At 39.7% G+C, this 20,503-nt stretch overlaps 1 protein-coding gene across 3 annotated transcripts in view; it reads right to left on the bottom strand.

The window, feature by feature from the left end:
• LOC140276851 (mediator of RNA polymerase II transcription subunit 13-like) overlaps nt 1–20,503 on the bottom strand; it is an 83,110-nt gene that overhangs the window by 57,661 nt on the left and 4,946 nt on the right. For all 3 annotated transcript variants that reach the window (XM_072371686.1, XM_072371685.1, XM_072371684.1), the window contains exon 2: nt 8,022–8,259. In XM_072371686.1, the coding sequence (XP_072227787.1) occupies nt 8,022–8,259 (238 nt within the window). The remainder of the gene's footprint in view (nt 1–8,021; nt 8,260–20,503) is intronic.

Genomic DNA, 20,503 nt, shown 5'->3' on the forward strand with positions numbered 1-20,503 from the left:
GCTTTCAATAAATTGTAAGCTCCATCAATATGATTTGTTAGCAATGCCACCAACTCCATTACTCATTTCAGGCCCTCTGATCTGGCAGTAAAAATGCTAGCAGCAACGCTGAACCCCACAAATGTTGTTACTTTGAAGGTTAAATGGGTTATCATTTAGTCTTACTGTGCATGTTTTTGGTCGGTGTCATGTGGCTGCGTGGCTGACTGTAGCCAGCTGTGACTAAAGCTTTGTTTATCTCAGATACATTTTTCAATTATTTGTTTATAAGTAGAGAAACGCTGTGATATTAACAGATGCTTCTTTATTTAGCAGCTCTTACGGGTATGTGAACCATCACTCCCAAAGTAACTCGAAGCCTCTGTTTAACTCTTTTGATTGCATCTTGAACTATTGTGATCAGTCCTTCCAACAGTAGATATGTTTACATGTCAGAGCGGGTAAATCAAATGTCATTCAAAGTTATCACATTAACGATGGCTTCTTTCTATTTATTGGGTGAACCTAGGCTTTTCCTCTCTACAATAATATCATAACAGGCCAGTAAACAGTAAGTGACTAACTGAAAAAATGTAGTGAACTATTAACAGCTATCAGTCCATTTTGCAAATGTACTTCTAAAGATATGATGACATATGAGTCCTCGCACTGAATAATATGCAAAAACACACAAAAGAAGAAGTGCGTGTTTGTGTTGATGCTGTGATGACGCTGCCCTGCCTCTGTGTGTGTATGCAAATCTGCTGTAGTAGGTGATGCTTCTGTGAGATGTTCATTAGGTCCAGATTGCGAGCTCCGTCATCGTGATAACCATCATGTGTGTTTGTATGTGCATGTGTGTATGAATCTGTCCATGACAGCCTGCGTATGTGCCTGCATACGTGTGCGTTCATATTTATGACTCCAAGTCCAAAATATGTCACTTTCTCTCCGGCTGTGCCGGCAACCCGCTGATGACTCAGCCCATTCAACACATTAATCCTGTTTTCTTGCAAACTGTACTCAGCCCACACTGCGCTTTAATATGCTGCATACATTACAGGCCAGTGCCATCTGACTTTAAGGGAGCATAACCGCATGAGTTGAACACGATGCTTTTCATTCGACCAAAGACAACATCAGGGAGTGCCGCAGTGGTGAAGTAGAAGAAGAAGAGAGGTAAAGTGGATCATAGCTGCCCATTCTGTGGGCACTATCTCTAAGCTATGGTTACTTTAGACCAACTGAAACAATATCAACACAATCATGATTAAGAGTTATCTGACATAATCACCACATTTTTTGTTAGATTACTTGTAAAGCTCTCGGGATCCTCATCTTAAAACAAATGCACCCAGGGATGTTTGCCAAATCTGCCCTTTCACTTCATGATATGAGAGCAGACAACTTGGTTCCACAGTGGGGAGTTAGTAGGGCAGCTGGAGCACGAGAGGCGTTTACTTTGTTAACATGAGGTTTTAATAGTGGCCAAGCTAGGGAAAATATGAGTTGATGAAAGACTTATTTTGCTTCACTGTGTAAATATCACTTTGTTTGTTTGAATAACCAGCTGAATACATCACTGCATCTCATGCTTTCATCTGGCGTTTTTCTTAGCAGCTCTTGTGTAGCCTTATATCATCATTCCTTCCCTTTTTCTACTAAAATGGTTCCTGTGCTGTTTCGGAACCAGTTCTATCCATTTCAACTGTCAAAACACTGGGTAATGCAACAGTATCACCATTTCTTTTGCTGGTCCAGAGCAAAGAAATGCTTATGCCGGGGATTACATGCAGAGAGGCAGGGTTTTTGGAATTTGCATTATATGAGCTGGACTAATTTGGATTTTCACTCATTCAATTTTATTGGATTATAATTGGATTACAATTAATTGGCCTATAATTGGCTAAAATTAGACTGTATTTCTGCTGCCTAGACAACATCTGTTGGGATTTGACGCTATTTGAATACAACTGAATTGAACTGAGAGTTATAGAGATCAAACAGATCAAGTAAACTGTTGTAAGCACCATGCTTAAAAAACTGTTGCACATAGATGCAGCAGTGGGATGAAATGGCCTCATTGTTCCTTTCATTTTCTACCATGTTTTAATATCACCTGTCAGCTTTTGTGACCTCTGCTCACTGCAGTGCACAGAGCACGTGCACGATTTCTTAATAAACATTGCTGTGTGATTTAATATCACTTGCTGGCTTTATAGATCCCACTCAAAGCAGCTTGTATGAATTCTGTTTGCACTGGCATTTATTTACAACTGTTGTTTACAACAGCATTTAAAAACTACACACGGTGACATCAAGATATAGGTTTGCAGGGAAACAAATACTGTGATCCGGGAAGAAAACTGCCTCTCTACACTGAAGACCTCTAAGGAAATTAGAGAGAGATCCTAAACATATATTGGCTGAATAAAAATAAAAAAACGTTTAATGTGGTGTAATGATGTGGCTCTGAGGTGGCTCCCTGGCTGCGGAAAAACAAACTGGTTCCCAGAAGGTTGTAAAGTTCATCAAGCTCTGAATGCACACATACATGAACTGCGATCCTGAAATATTCTAGAGATGATTCAAAGGGGCTGAGAACACAAATCCCTGCTGCTCTGCATTTCTCACTGTTCAATCCATGTGTTAAAAAGATTAAAGAAGTTGCACAAAATGGGAGTCAATATCCAGTTACTATGTGGTGAACTGGGCTTTTTGTCTATTTGTTTTTCATGGTAATATTGATTACTCAAGTCTTTTTTTTTTAAGAAACAGTAAATGTCATTCAAATAAGATTTACTTCCTCTTTCCAATGATCTGTTTGTTTAACCTAGCTCCTCATGTTGGGTTCCAGTTAACCCTCACTGTGTAATTTGCACATTTTTTGGACTTGTTTCAGTTTATAAAACATTGCAATTAGAACAGTTCCATTTCTTTAATGTAAAACTTGACCCTTTTTAAATTGTGTAAGGAACACTAAGCATTGCATAGCAAACATATCTTTTGAAATGTACTGGCATACAACAGTCCTTTAATCTTTGCTGTATTGTAATTTTTGCTCTCAAAATATGAAAAAAAAAACTGCTGATTATTCACAAGGCGGCAGCTGTTGCAGCTCTAACAAATGTGCATAAATCAGTAAGTAATTTCTGTATGGTAGAGCATCTCTGTTGTGGAAATTAACATACACTATTTGTTATATGGCTTCGGTATCTATCAACAATAACAGTCACTAATTTGTCACAACTGGTTTGTCAGTGTATCACCACCAAAACCTTCTGTTTACAACGACAGAAAACAATTAAATGTGACAGATGCAGCTTCTCACAGACATTATTGCACACTGTAAAATGGGTCCATGATCCATGAAACGGTAATTGTGCAAACTTTTTCGCACTTCTTCATATTTGTTCATGACGTCAGGATTGGAATAACTACAAGTTGGAGAGGTCTGTTGTTGTCGACAGGTAATGTATAACAAAGTCTGACTTTTTCCAAGTGAATGTCTCAAAAGCTTTTGTATATTTTTCTATGAAAACTGGAGCAGACATTAATGATAACCAGGGCTTGAATTGTGCTTTTATTCCCCTTATTTTTCAGCTAGTTTTATCATACTTTTGTTTATGACTAAATACCTACATAACTAGGTATCAGCTTCAAGTGTATCAATAAATATTAAACTTCCTCTTAGCTTACCTCCTTAGCATTGATTTCTCAAATTTGAAGTTGTGTGCAGGTCTAAATGGTTTTGTTTCTTTGAAGTGGCACGTGTTAGCGACTTATCCATTTTCACACACAGAGTTCAAACTGTTCTCATTCTAAGGACTTTGAATAATGCCGTTTTGTCAAAAGATAACAGCATCTTTGGCTCTGTTCACACTGCCGTTTATGTGGCCCAAATTTTTTGCTTATATGTAAGCCTTATCTAATCTTTCTTTTATGATAACAGTGAACAGTACAAGTCGAGTGATATCTAATATTTTTCATTTAAAAACTGGGCAAGTTTTAAATGCATCTTCAATCAGATACAGTTTTTTTTTTTATGTAACCTCAGTTTAAGGTCATTATCTCCGCAACACTTATCACTATTCTGTGCAGGCAGGAGTCAGAGGGCAGATACAAACATGAATGAAAGCTTCAATGGAGCCAGTCAGTGTTAGAGCTCAGAATTATTCGGGGTTACACTTCTTTTCAAGTCTGACCTATGACATAAAAGGTATCTATTTTAAAGTAAAGCAAACAAAATGGTATAATGAGTCACAAATAAACTGCAATATCAATGAAAAGTGAAGACCCTAAAATCAGGTATAAAGAAGTCGAGGACCTAAAGTTAGGCTGCAGTTGTGGCTCACTGTGGATCACCTGCCATTGTACAGTGAGCTAGGTTGTGTTTTAATGGATAAGCCCAGGTACTCCTGACAGCTGCTGATAGTTCTGTGATTGCAAATAGAGAGGGTGAGATGATTTTGATGGTGAGAAGGGTAAGTAACATTACTGTTCTCAACTTGCCTTTCTCATGCGCCCCAGGTAACTTTACCCACCATGTATTGTTTGCTGAAATCATGGAGAAAATCTTATTTTTTGGCAAAGCCTTTAATGTCTCAGTCCCACCACTGCTAGCTGTGACTTAAAAGTGATATTAAAAATGTCTCTCTTTCATCATCTGGTGACAAATTCACGACTTCCACCTAATATGAACTTGCAAATTAAACCATTGATTCTAACTCAGAACATCGGTGAGATGAGTGTGACGTCTTTGGCATGGCTCTTGTACATGTGTGGGTCAGTTTAGGGCCGTGATATGTTCAAAGAGAAGTTTCATCAAATGCCTCATTTTACATGAACGGCCAAAACAAAAGAAATATATACGAGCACAAAACTGAGCTTTAAGGCTGGCAGTATGCCTGTAGTCAATGTGATCCACAAAAAGTGTGATTTGGCTTTTTTTTGGCAATAGAAAGTGACGATATGTGACGCAAACAATGTTATTTCCAGGTTCGACCTTAATCCACGGCTCATGCCCATTGGGAGTGCCACGTGATGTTGTTTTTTTCAGTTTCACTCACGTTTAGATTAGGTTTCTCTATCAATATGGGTTTGATTTAGGCACAAAAACTACTTTCCCTTTTCAAATTTTAACCTGCATGTTGACAAAAAATGGGCACCCAGTGAGTTAAAGTCTGACCCAGAGGGCTCCTGACAAACCAGCTTTAAGTGACAGGAGTCTAACTATACCCCTCAATCTAGTAGATGGCAGTACTGGTACAAAAGCAAAGCCAAGTGCTGCTGTGAATGGGTTCAGTATCAAAACATCTTTTAGCCACCTAAAGAAACACCTAAAAAAAAATCAATATCAATCTAAGTTCACTTTATGTCAAGAGTATTTTCGTTTTACCTTGCTGTTAGCCACATAAAGTTATCGTTTCCTTTAACAAACAGCTACCTTATGGGACTCACTGGTCTAACTTTGCCCTGACAGTGGTCTTTTATTGAATCATTTCAAATCCAAAGTAGCATTTTAAAATACCTAGACACGTGTTTGCAAAGATGGAAAAGGCTGTCTGACATCTTTTAGGCCACAACACATTTTCCAAACATGTTGACCAGAGCCATGACAGCCAAATTACCAAGTGAATCTCTAATAGCCAAAAACACATGAAACCATCTGTCTGTAACTTCAAAAAATAATCAAGATCTCAAATATGTCTGCTTTCCTATAGACCTGCCAGTATCAAAAGATAGAGTAGCTCTTGATTTGTTCAGATACACCCATGAATTTATGCATCAAGTGATTATATATATTTCACACTAGAGTCAGATCAACAACAGTAATGAAAATGGACAGAAATTAACAGAAGGAGAAACAATGGAGAAATCACAAGAAGAACAAAGGATTTTAGTTCAGAGGTATACAGAGAGACACAGAGCTGCAGGAGAGATGAAGCCAATATCAAACATTCCCAGAGTGAGTACAAATGCAGGTGTGCAGCCTTTTAGGACTTGATAAAGCACTGATATTCCCAGTGTCGCGACTGATTCTAATTTGGAGGAAATCCAGCTTCGATTTAATTAACAATTATAAAATCCTTTTTTCAGTGCTTAATAGGAATTATAAAGAAAGACCTGTGAGATTTTACAACAGAATTAAAGAAGTCTTATCATCACAACTGCTGACTGTGTCTGTGTGTTTGTGAGAGAGAGAGAGAGCATCTGTTGTGTTTTAGAGAAATCCTCCTCAAGAGTCCCTCCATGTTAAAACACACGCTCTCTGTCACTGTGTATGCAAATTTACTCAAATGCATGAGATACATTTGTGGGAAAATTGATGCAAGGACCAAAACTACAGATGGGTGCCTCAACAATAACATGACAGTTGATCACATAAAGTTGCACTTTGTATACTTTCTATACAGCCACGCTGTTACACTTTTCAAGTTGTTTGCTCAGCTGTTTTTGTTATCAAGCATCCAGTTTTCTGGAGGAGTGGGGGGGGGGGGGGTGTTAAACATAGATATAAAAAGATGTTATCTGTAAATATACATTTGCTGATAAAATCTTCATGGTCTGCTTGAATAATTAGAAACATAAAGACGCACTTCTTAAAATGGTGACACAACTGCAATAGTTATAAATCATTAGCCATAAAAAGTAATTGAATAGGCTTGATTATTATCAAGTTTATTGGGCTTCAGTGTGCTGCTCAAAGAGAGTTATAATCAATATTTAGGCTGCCATTAGCAGCATATAAATTGGTGAGGTAATTCTAAAATTTCATACTGCTACATTCTTATTTTATGGCTTCGGGTAATGAAGTTTTGCTCTGAAAACCTGACTGCTGGCTCCACTCTCACCATACTCTGACGATGTTTTCTTGACCATTATTAGTCTGTGTAGATCTTTTAAAATCAATGAGCACAACAAAATGCATTATTCAAAGAGGCAAAATCAGATCAGAGTTGGATGATGTAATTATTTATATATATATGTAAGTACACTTTGATGAAAATATATCTCTGCAACACATGCTTGTGCAGAGTAATGGGCTCTACCCGCAGCGGCCCAAAGAACATTTGGCAAATACTTACTGCACCTGAGAGGCCTTTTCACATCAAGTCAGCTTTAATACGTAACTGAAGACTGAAACTCTCCCCACTGCTTCAACCTCTCAAACCAATACTCCTGTTTTTCCCTCTCCTGACTGTTGTTCTGCTAAACCAAACCCATTATAATCCCTCTCCTGTTTCTCTGTCTCCCTGTCTTCCTGAGGCGAAGTCGATATGTTGGCCGTCCGCACACGTGCGCAGGGAGATAATGCAAATGTCTCTATAAATAGGGACAATAGTGCTGACAGTGGCACACTCTCAAGTGAGATATCTCAGTGTAATTTTCCCTAACACACATAAGCAAACATTCTCACAGCCAGCAAAAACTGACAGGAAAAAAATCTACTCGATTGCTCTGTGCTTCATCATAAAAATACTCCTGAAGTGGCATATATACGCTTGAGTTGCAAAGCAAACACGATTCACATATGTGATATAGGAGGCTTAAAAGTGGGACTGCTCCGCAGAAAACAGATCAATGTGTCCAACACTTTTAAATAAACAGCACACAGCTCAAGTGTGCAGCAGACTAAATAGCTTGAATATTGAACTCTTCTGTGTTAGCCACTACAGTTCATGAATAATGCACAAGTTCTATCCTACATCACCTCAAATCCGTTTGGCGCTCATCCAGTTTAGATTTATGTTGCATTTATTTGTACACACAACATTTCTCAGTATGTTTTTCAGAAAATTCACTTGAACCTCAAGATGGCTGCATTCCATGCAATAATCCCCCAGTATAAATAATACAATTGCAGCATTATAAAGAGCAGCCATCAAATCATGCGGCATGTGGAAGTCTCTAACCCAAACTTTCAGAGCACAATGGAAGCTGAGGTAAAGACAGATGGGATGGAAAAATAATTGAGATGGATAAAGTGCAGAAGCAAGCCTCATTCTTCATCTCTGTCATCCTTTTTCCCTCTTTCTCACCTTGCAGCTCGTGATGAATGACATCAGAGAGGTTGGGCTCTTCGCCCCACCAGAAGATCCACAACTCCTTGGCATCTGGCTTGATTTTCCGTCGCCATACACACAGCAGGTTGGCCTGCACGCACCGCATGAAGCTGCGCAGGACCGGGTCGTCCTGAGCCGGTGCTGAGATCACAGGTCCGTATTCCCCGCCACTGCGGAAGCTGTAGCAACGCCATTTAATGCCCGTCAACTCCGCCTGGAGGAGGAGAATAATGATCAAAGCATTGCAGCAGTAAACATTCAACCATTCGACAACCTTAAAATTAGTTCTTGTCAAGCATTATTATTAGTATCGCAGTGCCTTTTCAGAACAGGGCGGTTGTGGCTTGCAGCTGTGTGTGTTTCACTATAATGAAAAAAAAAATCCCTAATTGAGCCTCAGGAGCAGAGCTAACACACACACATTCACACAGAAATGGATAATCAGCACAGTTTGCTGGAATACAACACACTATATTGTTTTCAGAAAAGGATATGTATTAGCACTGTGCGCAGCAGTGTTGAATCAGATGCCTGTGAAGGATGTTTTATTAATCTGTTGATGTAAAGAACATGTGTAAATACTGACAACTCCACAAACGTGCAATAAATAACCAAGCGGCAGCCTCATGTTGTCAGTTGTAGATGAACTTCCAAGCAGATTCCATGCTTAGTTTATGCTTGCTGAGAGGCAGGATTAAAACATTTATGTGTCCCCAGTTTTGCTGTAAACCATGGACAAGTCCCTTAGGAAAATCTCCAAATATATGGACTCATGGAAGGGGCGTATAATGACGTTGAACAGTTCACATCGGAGCCTTTATGCACTTGACAAGTTGACACTGGGACAGCCCTGAGCCCTAAGACACAGCTGGTCTTAACATACACACCGAAGTGGGGCCCCTTCTAGCTACTCTGTGATATGAAAGCTAAAAGGGGCCCCATTCAAGGGAGGGGCTTGGGGCAGGGGTGGTGCACTGTATAGAGCCATTATGGGGGTTCTCAACTGTCATCACAAAATGTGCCAATATAAGTGGCTGGGTGGGGGGTGCTCAGGCTTCAGCAAAAATTTGGCTCTCTTGTAGAATATAGAAAACTTCTTTTATGTCAAAATGTGAAGACTCTTTATTCAAACAATTTTACACTCAACATCACCGGATTCCCCGGATCCTCGGCAGTACATTTCCTAGCAGTGAAAGAGACTTGATGAGAAAAGTGAAGTGGAAAAGAGTGGACAAGACAGATATTCCTTCCTTTATGGTTAATTGTGCAGTGACTAATATCACTTTAATATGAGTTCAGTCCAAACATGATTAACTGCCATCTATGTTGAAATAATTAGCTGATTCGATGGCAACTCAATCAGAAGAAATTTTATCTGGACTCATTCAAACAGGGACAATGATCAATGTTCTCTGATCCAAGATGGACCTAAAGTGTAGATTTTACTGAGTAACTGTATGTAAGTGACCAGAAAAACCATTTAACGCCATCATCTTACTCTTTGAAGATGAAAAGTAAATCAATTCCTGCCATTTTAAATGTCAATAAATATTCACTGATTAACAATAATTATTGTAGAAGGATGCCAATCTGATCAACTTTTACTATTCCAAGATGGATTTTATCCAATCAAATAATCAAATAAAAAACATAATATGATTCAGGTGTGAAGTATTGTTTTTAGAGTGCACACAGTGTTTCACACAAAAGAGCCCCTCAGATCATGCAAATTTCATCAATAACTGTACAGACGCTGTGCACTTACTTCATTTTTTGCCCTCTTCCTGTTTACACAAATATGATCCCTGTGTAAATGTTCTGCATCATTTAATGTCTCCCTGTTGTGCTGTTAAGTTAGAGCTCCGCTAACAACAAAACTGCACTTCACTCACATCTGTCACTGCTGCTGGTGTAGACAAAAAATAAAGTATCTGTGTGTAACTATTGTGGAGAAAAGAGGCTGAGATTGACAGTGAGACATAAAGGATGGCCTTGAGAGAAAAAGCATGAATGAACTACCACAGGAGAGCAAGTGTTGAAATACACAGCTCGCGAAGAGTGAGAGAGAGACAGGAGATGAAGAAATAGTGCTGGGGTCAATGGCTGGAGCCTGGCCCAAAAACGGACATCTTCCTCTCCATTGAATCTTATAAGATGATGTTTGATGATCAGGCATTTATATTGCTTTTGAATACTTGGGCTAAAATGGTTTTATAAAGTCATATTTCTTCTTCAACAGAGTCAGATCTGCAGTATGTTTCTATATGTGAACATACAGTTAAACCAAAAAAAACTATTAAAAAAGATCCTTGACCCGCTGCTGCCCATGTATGTTTTGGAAACTTTTAATCATGTTCGTTTGTGTCTTTGTATTTGCATTTGTGCATGAATGAGCCGAGTGCACAAAGGCATTGTTGAACAGGAAAGAGATTTGGCAGGCAGGGGGGGAAATCTCTCAGTGCGTTGCACTGCCCTCCTCTTCTCCTCTGTGTTCACCCAGCTGTGAGGATCATGTTTGGCACACTGGCCCGGGCACTGAGCCATCCAAGACCAACTGAGAGGAGAAAAATACTGACCCATTTTAACATGGGGACAGGTAGAACGGAGCAGCTCAAAGGAACCTGAAGTCTGCAGTCAGCACTGTTACATGCACAGCTGAGTCGAGCTATAGTAACAGTTTGACTAAGGCATTTACTTCGAGCACTATCACTGTCCCAGAGTACATGCATCAAAGCAGAAGTATGTTTGAATGCATTTTAAAAACTGTCTTTGATTGAATTAAGGAAAGGACGTTCCACAGCTTTGATGACTGTAGAGAAAGTGACCAAGGATGCTTAAGGGAAATTTTAGCATGCCTGTAAAGTAACTAAGAAGAAATCTGTGTATGTAGTCCAAGCTTAAGCTCTAAACAACAGATCAACCACAGACTTATGCAGACTTATGCTGATGCTGAATCCTAAAAGTGTGTATACACTGAGGTATGCACACGACACCCACGAGCATCCTGACAGCAGAATGCATCCATAATTACGAGCGTGTCCATCCTATAATGACAGTGTGTGTAATGGAAGATATAAACATTGGCGCTGTGATAAGCCAAGCCCTAAAATTAGCCATGACAAGGTCAAGGATACTGTGTGTCCCTAAGCAAAAAAAGAAGACATCTGCTTACACTGCCTCGTCACTCCCAGTCAATGTCAAAAGATCTTCCAGTGTTTGGCACAGCTGTCTGCTGCTACTGAATATGGAGCAAAGATGAGGAAAAGCAAAGATGTCAGAAAATGAATTCACAGTGAAGGCTTCCAAGTGATGTTATAAAGTAAAACGTGGTCTCCCATGAACTGAATGAGCATTTTCCCCCTCCAGACATGTTTAGGAGAGAAAAAAATGCTCAATTTGGACAGAAAATATTGGTATGCTTTTCTACAAAAATAGTAGAGACAAGGATGTTTTGAACCAAATGCTAAAGCCAGGCTATATTTAAGATATTTCGGGTGGCAAAAAAAAAAAATTCATCCTCTCTATATATATTGTTAAAAGGAATCCATGAAAAGGCAAATATTTCTTTCATCAAAACATATAAAATTGTGAAGCTAGATGCAGGATCATGATTGAGACATTTTGCAATATATCTCTTACAATTCATGCAGTACATGTTTGGTTACAGTGTGCAGTTGTTCCCATGATTTGTATTTCCTAGTCAAATCAGTGGCCAGAGGCTGTGCAAACACAGGTGCTGTGTATTTATCGGCCATGTGGAAAGCACTATCCTGACACCCTGCTGAACTCCTGTGAAGGATTAGCTGTGGCACAGTTGCAGGACGGGGAGCGGAGCTGCAGTTACATGCTCGCAGGCAGATCCAAACACATGCCGGTACACACATACGCCGATGCACGCCCACATCAGGCAGAGCAGCTGTGATGATGTGCAGACCAGAAGGACTCAAAAGCAGTAACATGCATCAGGAGGCAGACGTATTTCCAAGGTGATGTCCATTTATGTTTCAGAGAAGACAACTAAGATCTGCCTGTCTATCTAGTGACATTTTAGTGGGTGTTTCATGGTCGCATGTTTCAATGTTAGTGTGTGTTTTTTGCATTGTACGTGTGTGTAGGCATGGATGTCAGTGTGTCAAAAACGGAATTCTAAGGGAATCCAATTGTCATATTCATAATTTATACATTATCACTTGTAACACAAGAGAGAAAACCTGTCAAGAATGTGAATTCAACTGATAGCACAACTGAAACTACAGAAAAAAAAACAAAAGCAGAGCTATTTTCTCTTCCCACTCAGTGACAAATCAGTGTTGGGAATCGAATAAATAGAGATAACCTTTAAATTATTCTGTCATTGCTGGTGAAGTAAAGACTTTAATCTTGGTTTAAAATGATGTTATAATGGAGAGGATAAGCCAATTTCACTCCCATTAATCTGAGAAAAAATGGCTTGACAGAAATGTCTTTTTTCTGCATAATAATAGTGTGTTTGCTTGCAAAGATCACAGCAAACATGTGTCCAAAGCAGCAAATTCCTCACCATCCCTCAGTGAGCGAAAGAGCAAATCAAAGATTATTCTCTGTCTCTTTAAAACACTACCACAGGGGTAAAAAGGCTAAGGCTTCAGGAGAAAAGATGGGAGGATTTTGTTTCACTGTCAATAAAAACCTGCACTCCTCTGAGCCTTTTGTTCGGTAGGTTGACTGGTTCAAGCTCTGATTGAGTGCAGAACCAAAAACAAGAGCTTTTCCTTCAATTGCCAAAACAGACCAAAGCTTTGACCTCACCCTCACCTCTATTATCTTCCTTGTCTTTCGTCTCCCTCTCATCTCTTCACACTTTCTCGCTGTCACGGATGCTTATTGAATACACCCTACAGTCTTTCATGCTGTCTTTTTTTCACTCGTTGATTTTTCCCTATATGTCTTTCTTCTAACAAAACTAACCATACAGTATGTTTCACTAATATTTTGTGAAATAACCCAGAAAACATACATATTAGACTGTGCTTATTGTATTCTATTTAAATCACACAGCACGGAAATCCTTTTTGCTATGGGCTTAATTCTGTATGGTATGTTTTTCTTTGTTCAGGAAGGTTTTAAATCTGAACACTAAAGCAGGGAGTTAAAAAGCCTTTCCTGAAAGTAAGGTGAGCTGAGTCCAGGCTTGGAAGACATGATCTGTATCCCAACCAGGGGTCAAACTCAGTGCTTCAGCCATGTGCTTGTAATCAAAAGAAAATATGGAAGTCAGTACTTTAATTTCTGGCATACGTTGCTCAAACAGAAAGTACTGAACAGAGTCTAAAGCATGGGACTTAAACAGAGAAGAGGATCCCATCTGAAAGAGAAAATGTTTGCCGTTCTGCAGCTCTGAAAGGCTGGGACATGTATGCAGGATATACAGAATATTGTTCTAAGCCCTGGAGCTTTACCGTAAGGAGGAAACTTTCATTACTCTGACAGCTAAAGCTGAGAGGAAAACATATGGACACGCACCTTTCAAGAATGCCTCTGCAGGCTGGAAATGTTTTTGCTTGTCTTGTTTTCCCACTCGAAAAACTTGTGTGACCTCTTGAATGGAGCACATGAACTTCTCAACATGCAGCTAAATGTATGTTTGTGTAGTCGTTCCATACAGAAAAATACACACTGACACTACCCCTGACTCTACAGAGCACTTCATTTCACTTTCATCTGAAATGGCTCTTAATATATGAGTTGAGTGCATAGACCAAAAGAAAAGAGCAACCTTTAAAAATACATGCAGGTGTGGGTATGAAGATGAAAACTGTCGCCTACGAGATGTGCCACTTCTTCAGGAATCTCACATAAGCACAAGAGCCTCACAGTCAAACAAAGAAGGCACTTTAGGCTATTGAAAGACAGCTTGTATCAGCAGTTTTACCTACTCTGACACACGCAAAACACTTACTCTGTCAGAGTGATATCACATTCTTATCAATGTCAAATCTGTTTAGATTCTTGTGCAGCTGCCAATATTTGGGTTGTGCTCAGATCGCTTGTAATGCCTGTGAGTCTTAAGATAGGACTTGTTGTCTTTATGTTTCCTGGACACGCAAAGCATTATCCATCTAAAGGACAGAGGTGAATTTGATTAATTCTTGCAAACATTGCATACTTCCAGAAGATCATCTTGATACTAAGATACTGTGTAAATTCTGTTTATCCGTTGTGATTGTATCTCAGTGACAAAAGCCTGACTGTTTGCTGTTCACACTCATATTTCACAAACAATTCACAATAAAGCACGCAATCATCGTAGCACATTCACTTTATTTCAAAGGAGACAAAATGAAGTTGATGCATTTGTTCCTCAAAAATCCATCTCTAACAAGAGGGAAGATCAGCTATGATATCTTAAATCTGCCATGTGCAAACAAGCAGCATTACACTAGACAGCCATTTCTCATGGCAAATGACCAGCTGCATATTAAAGCTTAATTTTGTTTGGCTGCAGTGAAGATAGATACAGTAGTTGATCCTCTTTGTTTCTCATGCAGTAGCTATTATGTGATTAATTTCGCATGATTAAACCACACTGACCACCCAAAAAAACACAGAGCAAGGACTGACAATATTAATATGACATTTTTCCTTCAAATGAAACGTGTGGAGCATATATAAGAGCAAGGACATTGTAAACAGGGTGGCTGTAATACCAAGTCAACACTGAGAAGTCACCAGTTAGAAGAGCCACTGGCAGAAATCAGAGCAGGCTTTGACTCCCCCTTCATCAATTAACCTGCTGAAATCAAATTAACCCACAAGGAGTCGTACTCCCCTCTGGCATTTGACAACACAAATGAAGAGCGATGCACATTATCACACTTGTGAGGTAGCAAGAACGACACAATAGTGCCAAACAGGTGTAGAAAGAAGGCCTCTGGGGCTGCAGACACTAAACAGATGCCTTTCCTCTGTCTTCTGCCACCACCTTTACAAGTCCCTGCAAAACAAGGGACCGTCATTTGATCCGTGTTCTGCTGCAGCATCCAGCCTTGGGAGGTGAGCAAGCCAAGCGACCTAATTAGAGCAGTGAGAGTCCCGGGGGCTGAGTGACGGATAGACCTGCCAATCACACTGCTGAAAGCTTCCACCAAGGCACGACTTCTCACCTGACACAAAGAGAAGTGGGAGGTAGGAGCAACGACAGTGGAAGACCAATAAGCACGACAAGAATGATGTGCAGAGGCTCTGCCACATCTGAGAGACAAGATCCCCATCCATTTGCCATATAAAACATCACAAAGCTGCACAGTCAGGCCGCTTTTATAGCGTTGAGGGACCAGCTAAATTAGTGGTCCTGCTTAGTCTAAATTATTCACAGGAAAAGAAATAAACAAGACTTTGCTTTACTAGCATCTCTGGTGTAACTTCATTAGCAATAAGCCATGAGGAGACAAAGAGAAAAACTGAGTTACACAAAGAAGAAAAACAGAAGACACTGAGAGAAGTAAAAACAGTTGCTAGGCAACATACAACATCTGTAGGAATTCAGATAGGTATTCAAGTTTAGAGATTTCTGTCTCCACGGTTACAGTGGAAATATAACATTTCATGCACCTCCGTGGTTTCCAACTGCACCCCAACAATCACAAAAAGTGTGTGGTGCACTTGTGTCTCTCGTTGTTCCTCCTGGGTAGAATTACATCTCCATTTATTCCCCTACAGCTGGAATTCATAAGCTCAAGTTTGGCTGATGATTATTACTTCATACAGTAGGATTAATCACTGAGAGCAGTACGCGAGTTATTCAACTTGTATTGAAAATTATTCAATGCAATAATTGTAAAATTAGCTCTGCATGGAGGTTTCTGAAATGGGCACAAGTAGTTACCCGTTTGATTGTTCTTAAAATTGGGCAAATGGAGTATAAGCTGTATGAAAAATATCTCATTTGGCTTGTAATTTCCTGCATTGATTTTTTTTTTCCCACAGGGATTTTATTTCAGATAAAATGACAGCCCAGCACAAGTCAGCACGTAGCCTTCCTTGTTTAACTGCCAGATAAACATAATACTGGAAGATTTAAAAAAAGGAATAAACTGCACGAAGACAGAGCCAGGTTATAAACTTCTCCATAGGTCACACCTTGAACAGGTTTCAACATGCAACTCACCCGACAGCTGTCTTCAATCTGTTGTTTGCTGACTAGATGGGAGTGGTAGCCAATCACAGCAATAACACTAAAATACAATACAAACATGCATGCACTTACACATTTTCATTTGTGATCCAACCAAAACCCTCTTGGCGTATCCATTTACTATTAACACAGATACGTTTATTTCTTTGCTGTGTCCGCCTTGTCTACGCCCTCAACCCTGTGGCTCCAGGCTTAGTCAGTTCCGTCTGGTAAATACTCTATCAAACCCTCTGTGCCTCGCCATGTACCACTATGTCCATTTATTCTATGAAGCAAGCCAGGTCTGAAATTGAGCTGTACAAATTTTCATTAGCATCTGAAAAATCATGAGCGCCTGTCTAATTCAAGATGAGAGAAAGCGCCATTTGGCAGAGCAGGGAGAATCAATGCACCACAAACGGCTGTGAATCAACAGTCTGCGCATAATGTGTTTGTTCTCATCAAGTACCCGTCTGATTGGTCGCAGATAATCTCTCAATGGAACATGAACACATCATAATTAGAATTTGCAACAGCGCGGCAGACAACACTAATGTTTTTTGCTCCCCCCTTTGTTCTGCAGCGCTAAGAGACACCTTTTAACCTAAGTGTGCTCTAACTGCTGTTGAATCCCAGCCAACCATGATATTGGCAAAGCTGTCTGGCTTGCAGAAAATATTTGCCCAGTTACATGCAGAGCAATATAGCCCTTTAAAGAAATTCTCTCTGTCAATATGCCTGCAGTCAGGTGAAGAGACTGCAAACAGATCTCCTCAAGACAAAACCCAGAGCTACTCTCGTGTGATGGCACGGAAACCCGTAGCTCCACACAGACACAATTTCTATCTGGTTTTTGAATTTATCTATACATCTGGCAACAGCCTTCAGGATTTGAACTCTATCCAGAGGCAGTGTAGCAACACATATTCAAAGTGGTGTTAATCTGTGGGGGAAAACATCCTGAGACAGGAGGAGAATAACTAGAATATTGGTGAATGAGACAAAACAAGTGAACGCAAGAGGGGTGGAAAGTCCCAAAATATATTTAATACAGGGACTACATTTATTATTAGTATGTCATCTGAATCAGTGATGTGCCAGTAATAACATATCGGCATCAGTCATACAGATAAAGTCAGATTTGGCGTGGTTGTAGCTTCAAGATTGTAGAATCATCCAGCATTGTACAAGCAGGATGAAGTCTACAGTTTTGTTTTTAAATGTTGCATAAAGATAAACATGTAGGAATGTTTTAAATGGAAAGTTTGTTTTTTGCAAAGGACATCACGAGGGTAGAAATAATATCTCATATGTAGAAGAGGATTGATGATCTTATATCTGTACTGCCATGAGTAATACTTTAAAAAATAGCTAATTTAACATTATTGGCTTATTGGGTATAATAAAAAAATTAATATATACTGAAAAACTGAAACAGTACGATTTTAAATGTATTCGATTAAAAATGTTGTTATTTCATTCGTTAAGGATAGACTATTTCCATGAAATATGTATGTGAAAATCACATAAGAGTTTAAAAACAGTTACCTCCACCTTGACCAGGGTTATACTCAAAAAATAAAATACTGTCGTTGTATTGTCACATGATGTAGTTAAAATGTCTTTATGGAAGTCTGAATGCCAGCTAACTAGCTAACTTTCCAGCTATCACAGGCACTCGGTGGCACCAGCTCCCGCCCATTCCTGCCAATCTTCCTTTCCCGCTCAGCCTTCTGTCGCCCCGTTCACATGCTAGAACATCAGCGGGCACTAAGAATAGAACACAGCTGGCACTGCGGGCTTTACATTTTTCACACTCAAGCCACCGTGCTCCAAAATACTCCAGCCCATCCTGTCCCATTTCCAGCTCCGGGACCAGCGGTGGTTCCCTCCTCCTCCCTCCCTGTCTGTCTTTGAACTGTTCTTCACCTCTGTGGCAGGTCTCTGACAAGCCTGCTGCTCAGATAAGATCCATGACTATGCTCAGGAGAATTTACTAGAAAAGAGATGTGTGGTAAAAACAGAAGTGAGAAGATCCTGGTCTTCCTGTTTCCAGCTAACACTCCACCCTTTTTCTTTAACCCACAGCAATGCTCACTCGCATGTCATTTCATGGCAGCCAGCCTGTATGTCTGTGTTTCTGACATGCAGACTGTTCAGGTGGGCCACTGCTGGGATGTGTCCTATTGTGATGACATGGAATTCCCACAGCAGTGACATGGACAGATTAGTAGGAGGCACTTCATATATAGACTCAAGGTTAAGCCAGCACTATCTGTCTGAACTGCAAGCAAGCAGAGCCAAAAGCACAGTTGGGCAAAGGCGGTGGACTGTTTAGTGAGAATCAACCAGATGGATATGCTTCATGGGGCATGCAGCAGAAGACAGAGACGCGGCCTGGGAAACCTGCACTGATTGTCTCCTTGATGCTGGCATGGCTTCAATGTCACCCTTAATATTGACCAAAGAAGCTATAAAACCAAAAAGAAAAAGAAAAAAGATGAAAAGAACAAGAAGTACCAGCATCTGATACTGAACGCCTGCATTCATATTGCTGTTTACTTGTCATGTCATCAGATAGGCATCCTGATTTCAAGAGGGACTGGTGATAATCTTTTAATCCAATGAACAGATTAAAACAAGAGTGCATTTATACACATTACTGTAATGAAATAAACTATTCTTTATGCAAAACAGATGTCTCAAACAAAGATATCAATTAAACTCTGATAAATCAGCTGATATTGTTGATATGAGTTTAAAGGGCTCTTTTTTATATCAGACCTTCATACATTTAGTTGAAAAAGAAGTGGTGATTCGCAATTCAGAAAAGGAAATGGAAATTGCAGTATTTTCTTTTCTGTGCATGTTGTGTTATGAGAAAATGCAGGGATGATTGAGGTGGTTTTATAAGCGTGCATTTGCAGAGAAAATGTATTATAGTTATTAACTTAGAAGATTTTCTTGAGTGCGAGCCATCCCTTCTTGATCTTAAATGCTATGCAGTTGCTCTAAATGCACCAAACACATGAGAGGAAGTCCCTCTGTTGCTTCAACTGATTGTTGCTCCTGCTCTCGTGAAATTGTAACTGCTTCTCGCAGTCCTGTCAAATTAGAAAGGCAGAGGGCTGCAGGGATTCACCTATTTTGAATGGCGAACTGTCAGTAAGAGACCAGGGAGAGAATGGGTCCACCCTTCCTATCCCTCTCACTGTGGGACGGACGCACTGTGTCTTAGTCTCGGGTGGCTTACACCCCGAGCGCAAGTGCAAAATAAATGAGATCAGATCTCGTGGGAGGCTCTGCCTGCACTCATATGAGATGAACAAATTGACTTCCTTCCCCAGTCGGAAAAAGTCCCTTTTTGAGACCACAATTTCCCATTTTGTCCTTTTACTTGTGTTCCTTATTTATTTTTCTTCGTGCTTGCATGTCACTCGTATCCAACAAAGATCTTATTTCAGTTCAACTATGAGGAATTCAACTTCATTTGTACTAAACTTTATCCATCGTTATTATTATTATGAGGGCCTAAATACAACACCTCATGTGATGTGGCTATTAAATGCTATAGCAACTGTACATAAAAATGATTGACTCAGATATTGATTCAACATTTATGGTTAAAAATGGTAAACAATGTTAAGATGATGCAGTCTTTTTAAATGACCTCATCTAGTTTGCTTTTAAAACACAAAGAAATGACCTTTCCACAACATACTTATTTGATGTATATCGTCCAATATTCATATTTTCTTAAGATCTAAAAGCAATTTTATCAAAATTGTATATTCTGACGTTAATCGGAGACATGGCTATTTAAAAGTAAAACAGGATCGTGTGAACGCATTCATAGTTTTCATCATAAGGTGAGAAGTATCAAATCAATTTTACTGCTATAGTTTCAACTCTCCAATACTCCATCAAGACAAACATAACAACAGTTCTGTTTTTCCAGCTCTGCATTAACTCCAAATGATTCATTGGCTCAGCAGACCACAGAACACACTTTGTTAAATCACTGCTTCTTTCTCATCCCTAAGCATCCATGCACTATCCACCACCATTAATAACAAGGAAATGCAAACAGGCTGAATTAAAAAGGCACCACTCCTGATTACCTGCCCCTTCTTACAAGCCATGGCCACTCACCTACCATAAATCATGACACCGCTGCTATCCTCTCCCTCAGCCTCATCTTTCAGCACTTTATTTCCACAGAATCCTCGTTATACAGCAAGATATCTTTTGGAATACAGTGTGGGCTAATGAGCACCTATTAGTTGATCACATTAGACCTCTACTT

Source organism: Leuresthes tenuis, unplaced genomic scaffold (assembly GCF_036924035.1).
Source record: "Leuresthes tenuis unplaced genomic scaffold, fLeuTen1.0.hap1 SCAF_19, whole genome shotgun sequence".
Lineage (NCBI taxonomy): Eukaryota > Metazoa > Chordata > Actinopteri > Atheriniformes > Atherinopsidae > Leuresthes > Leuresthes tenuis.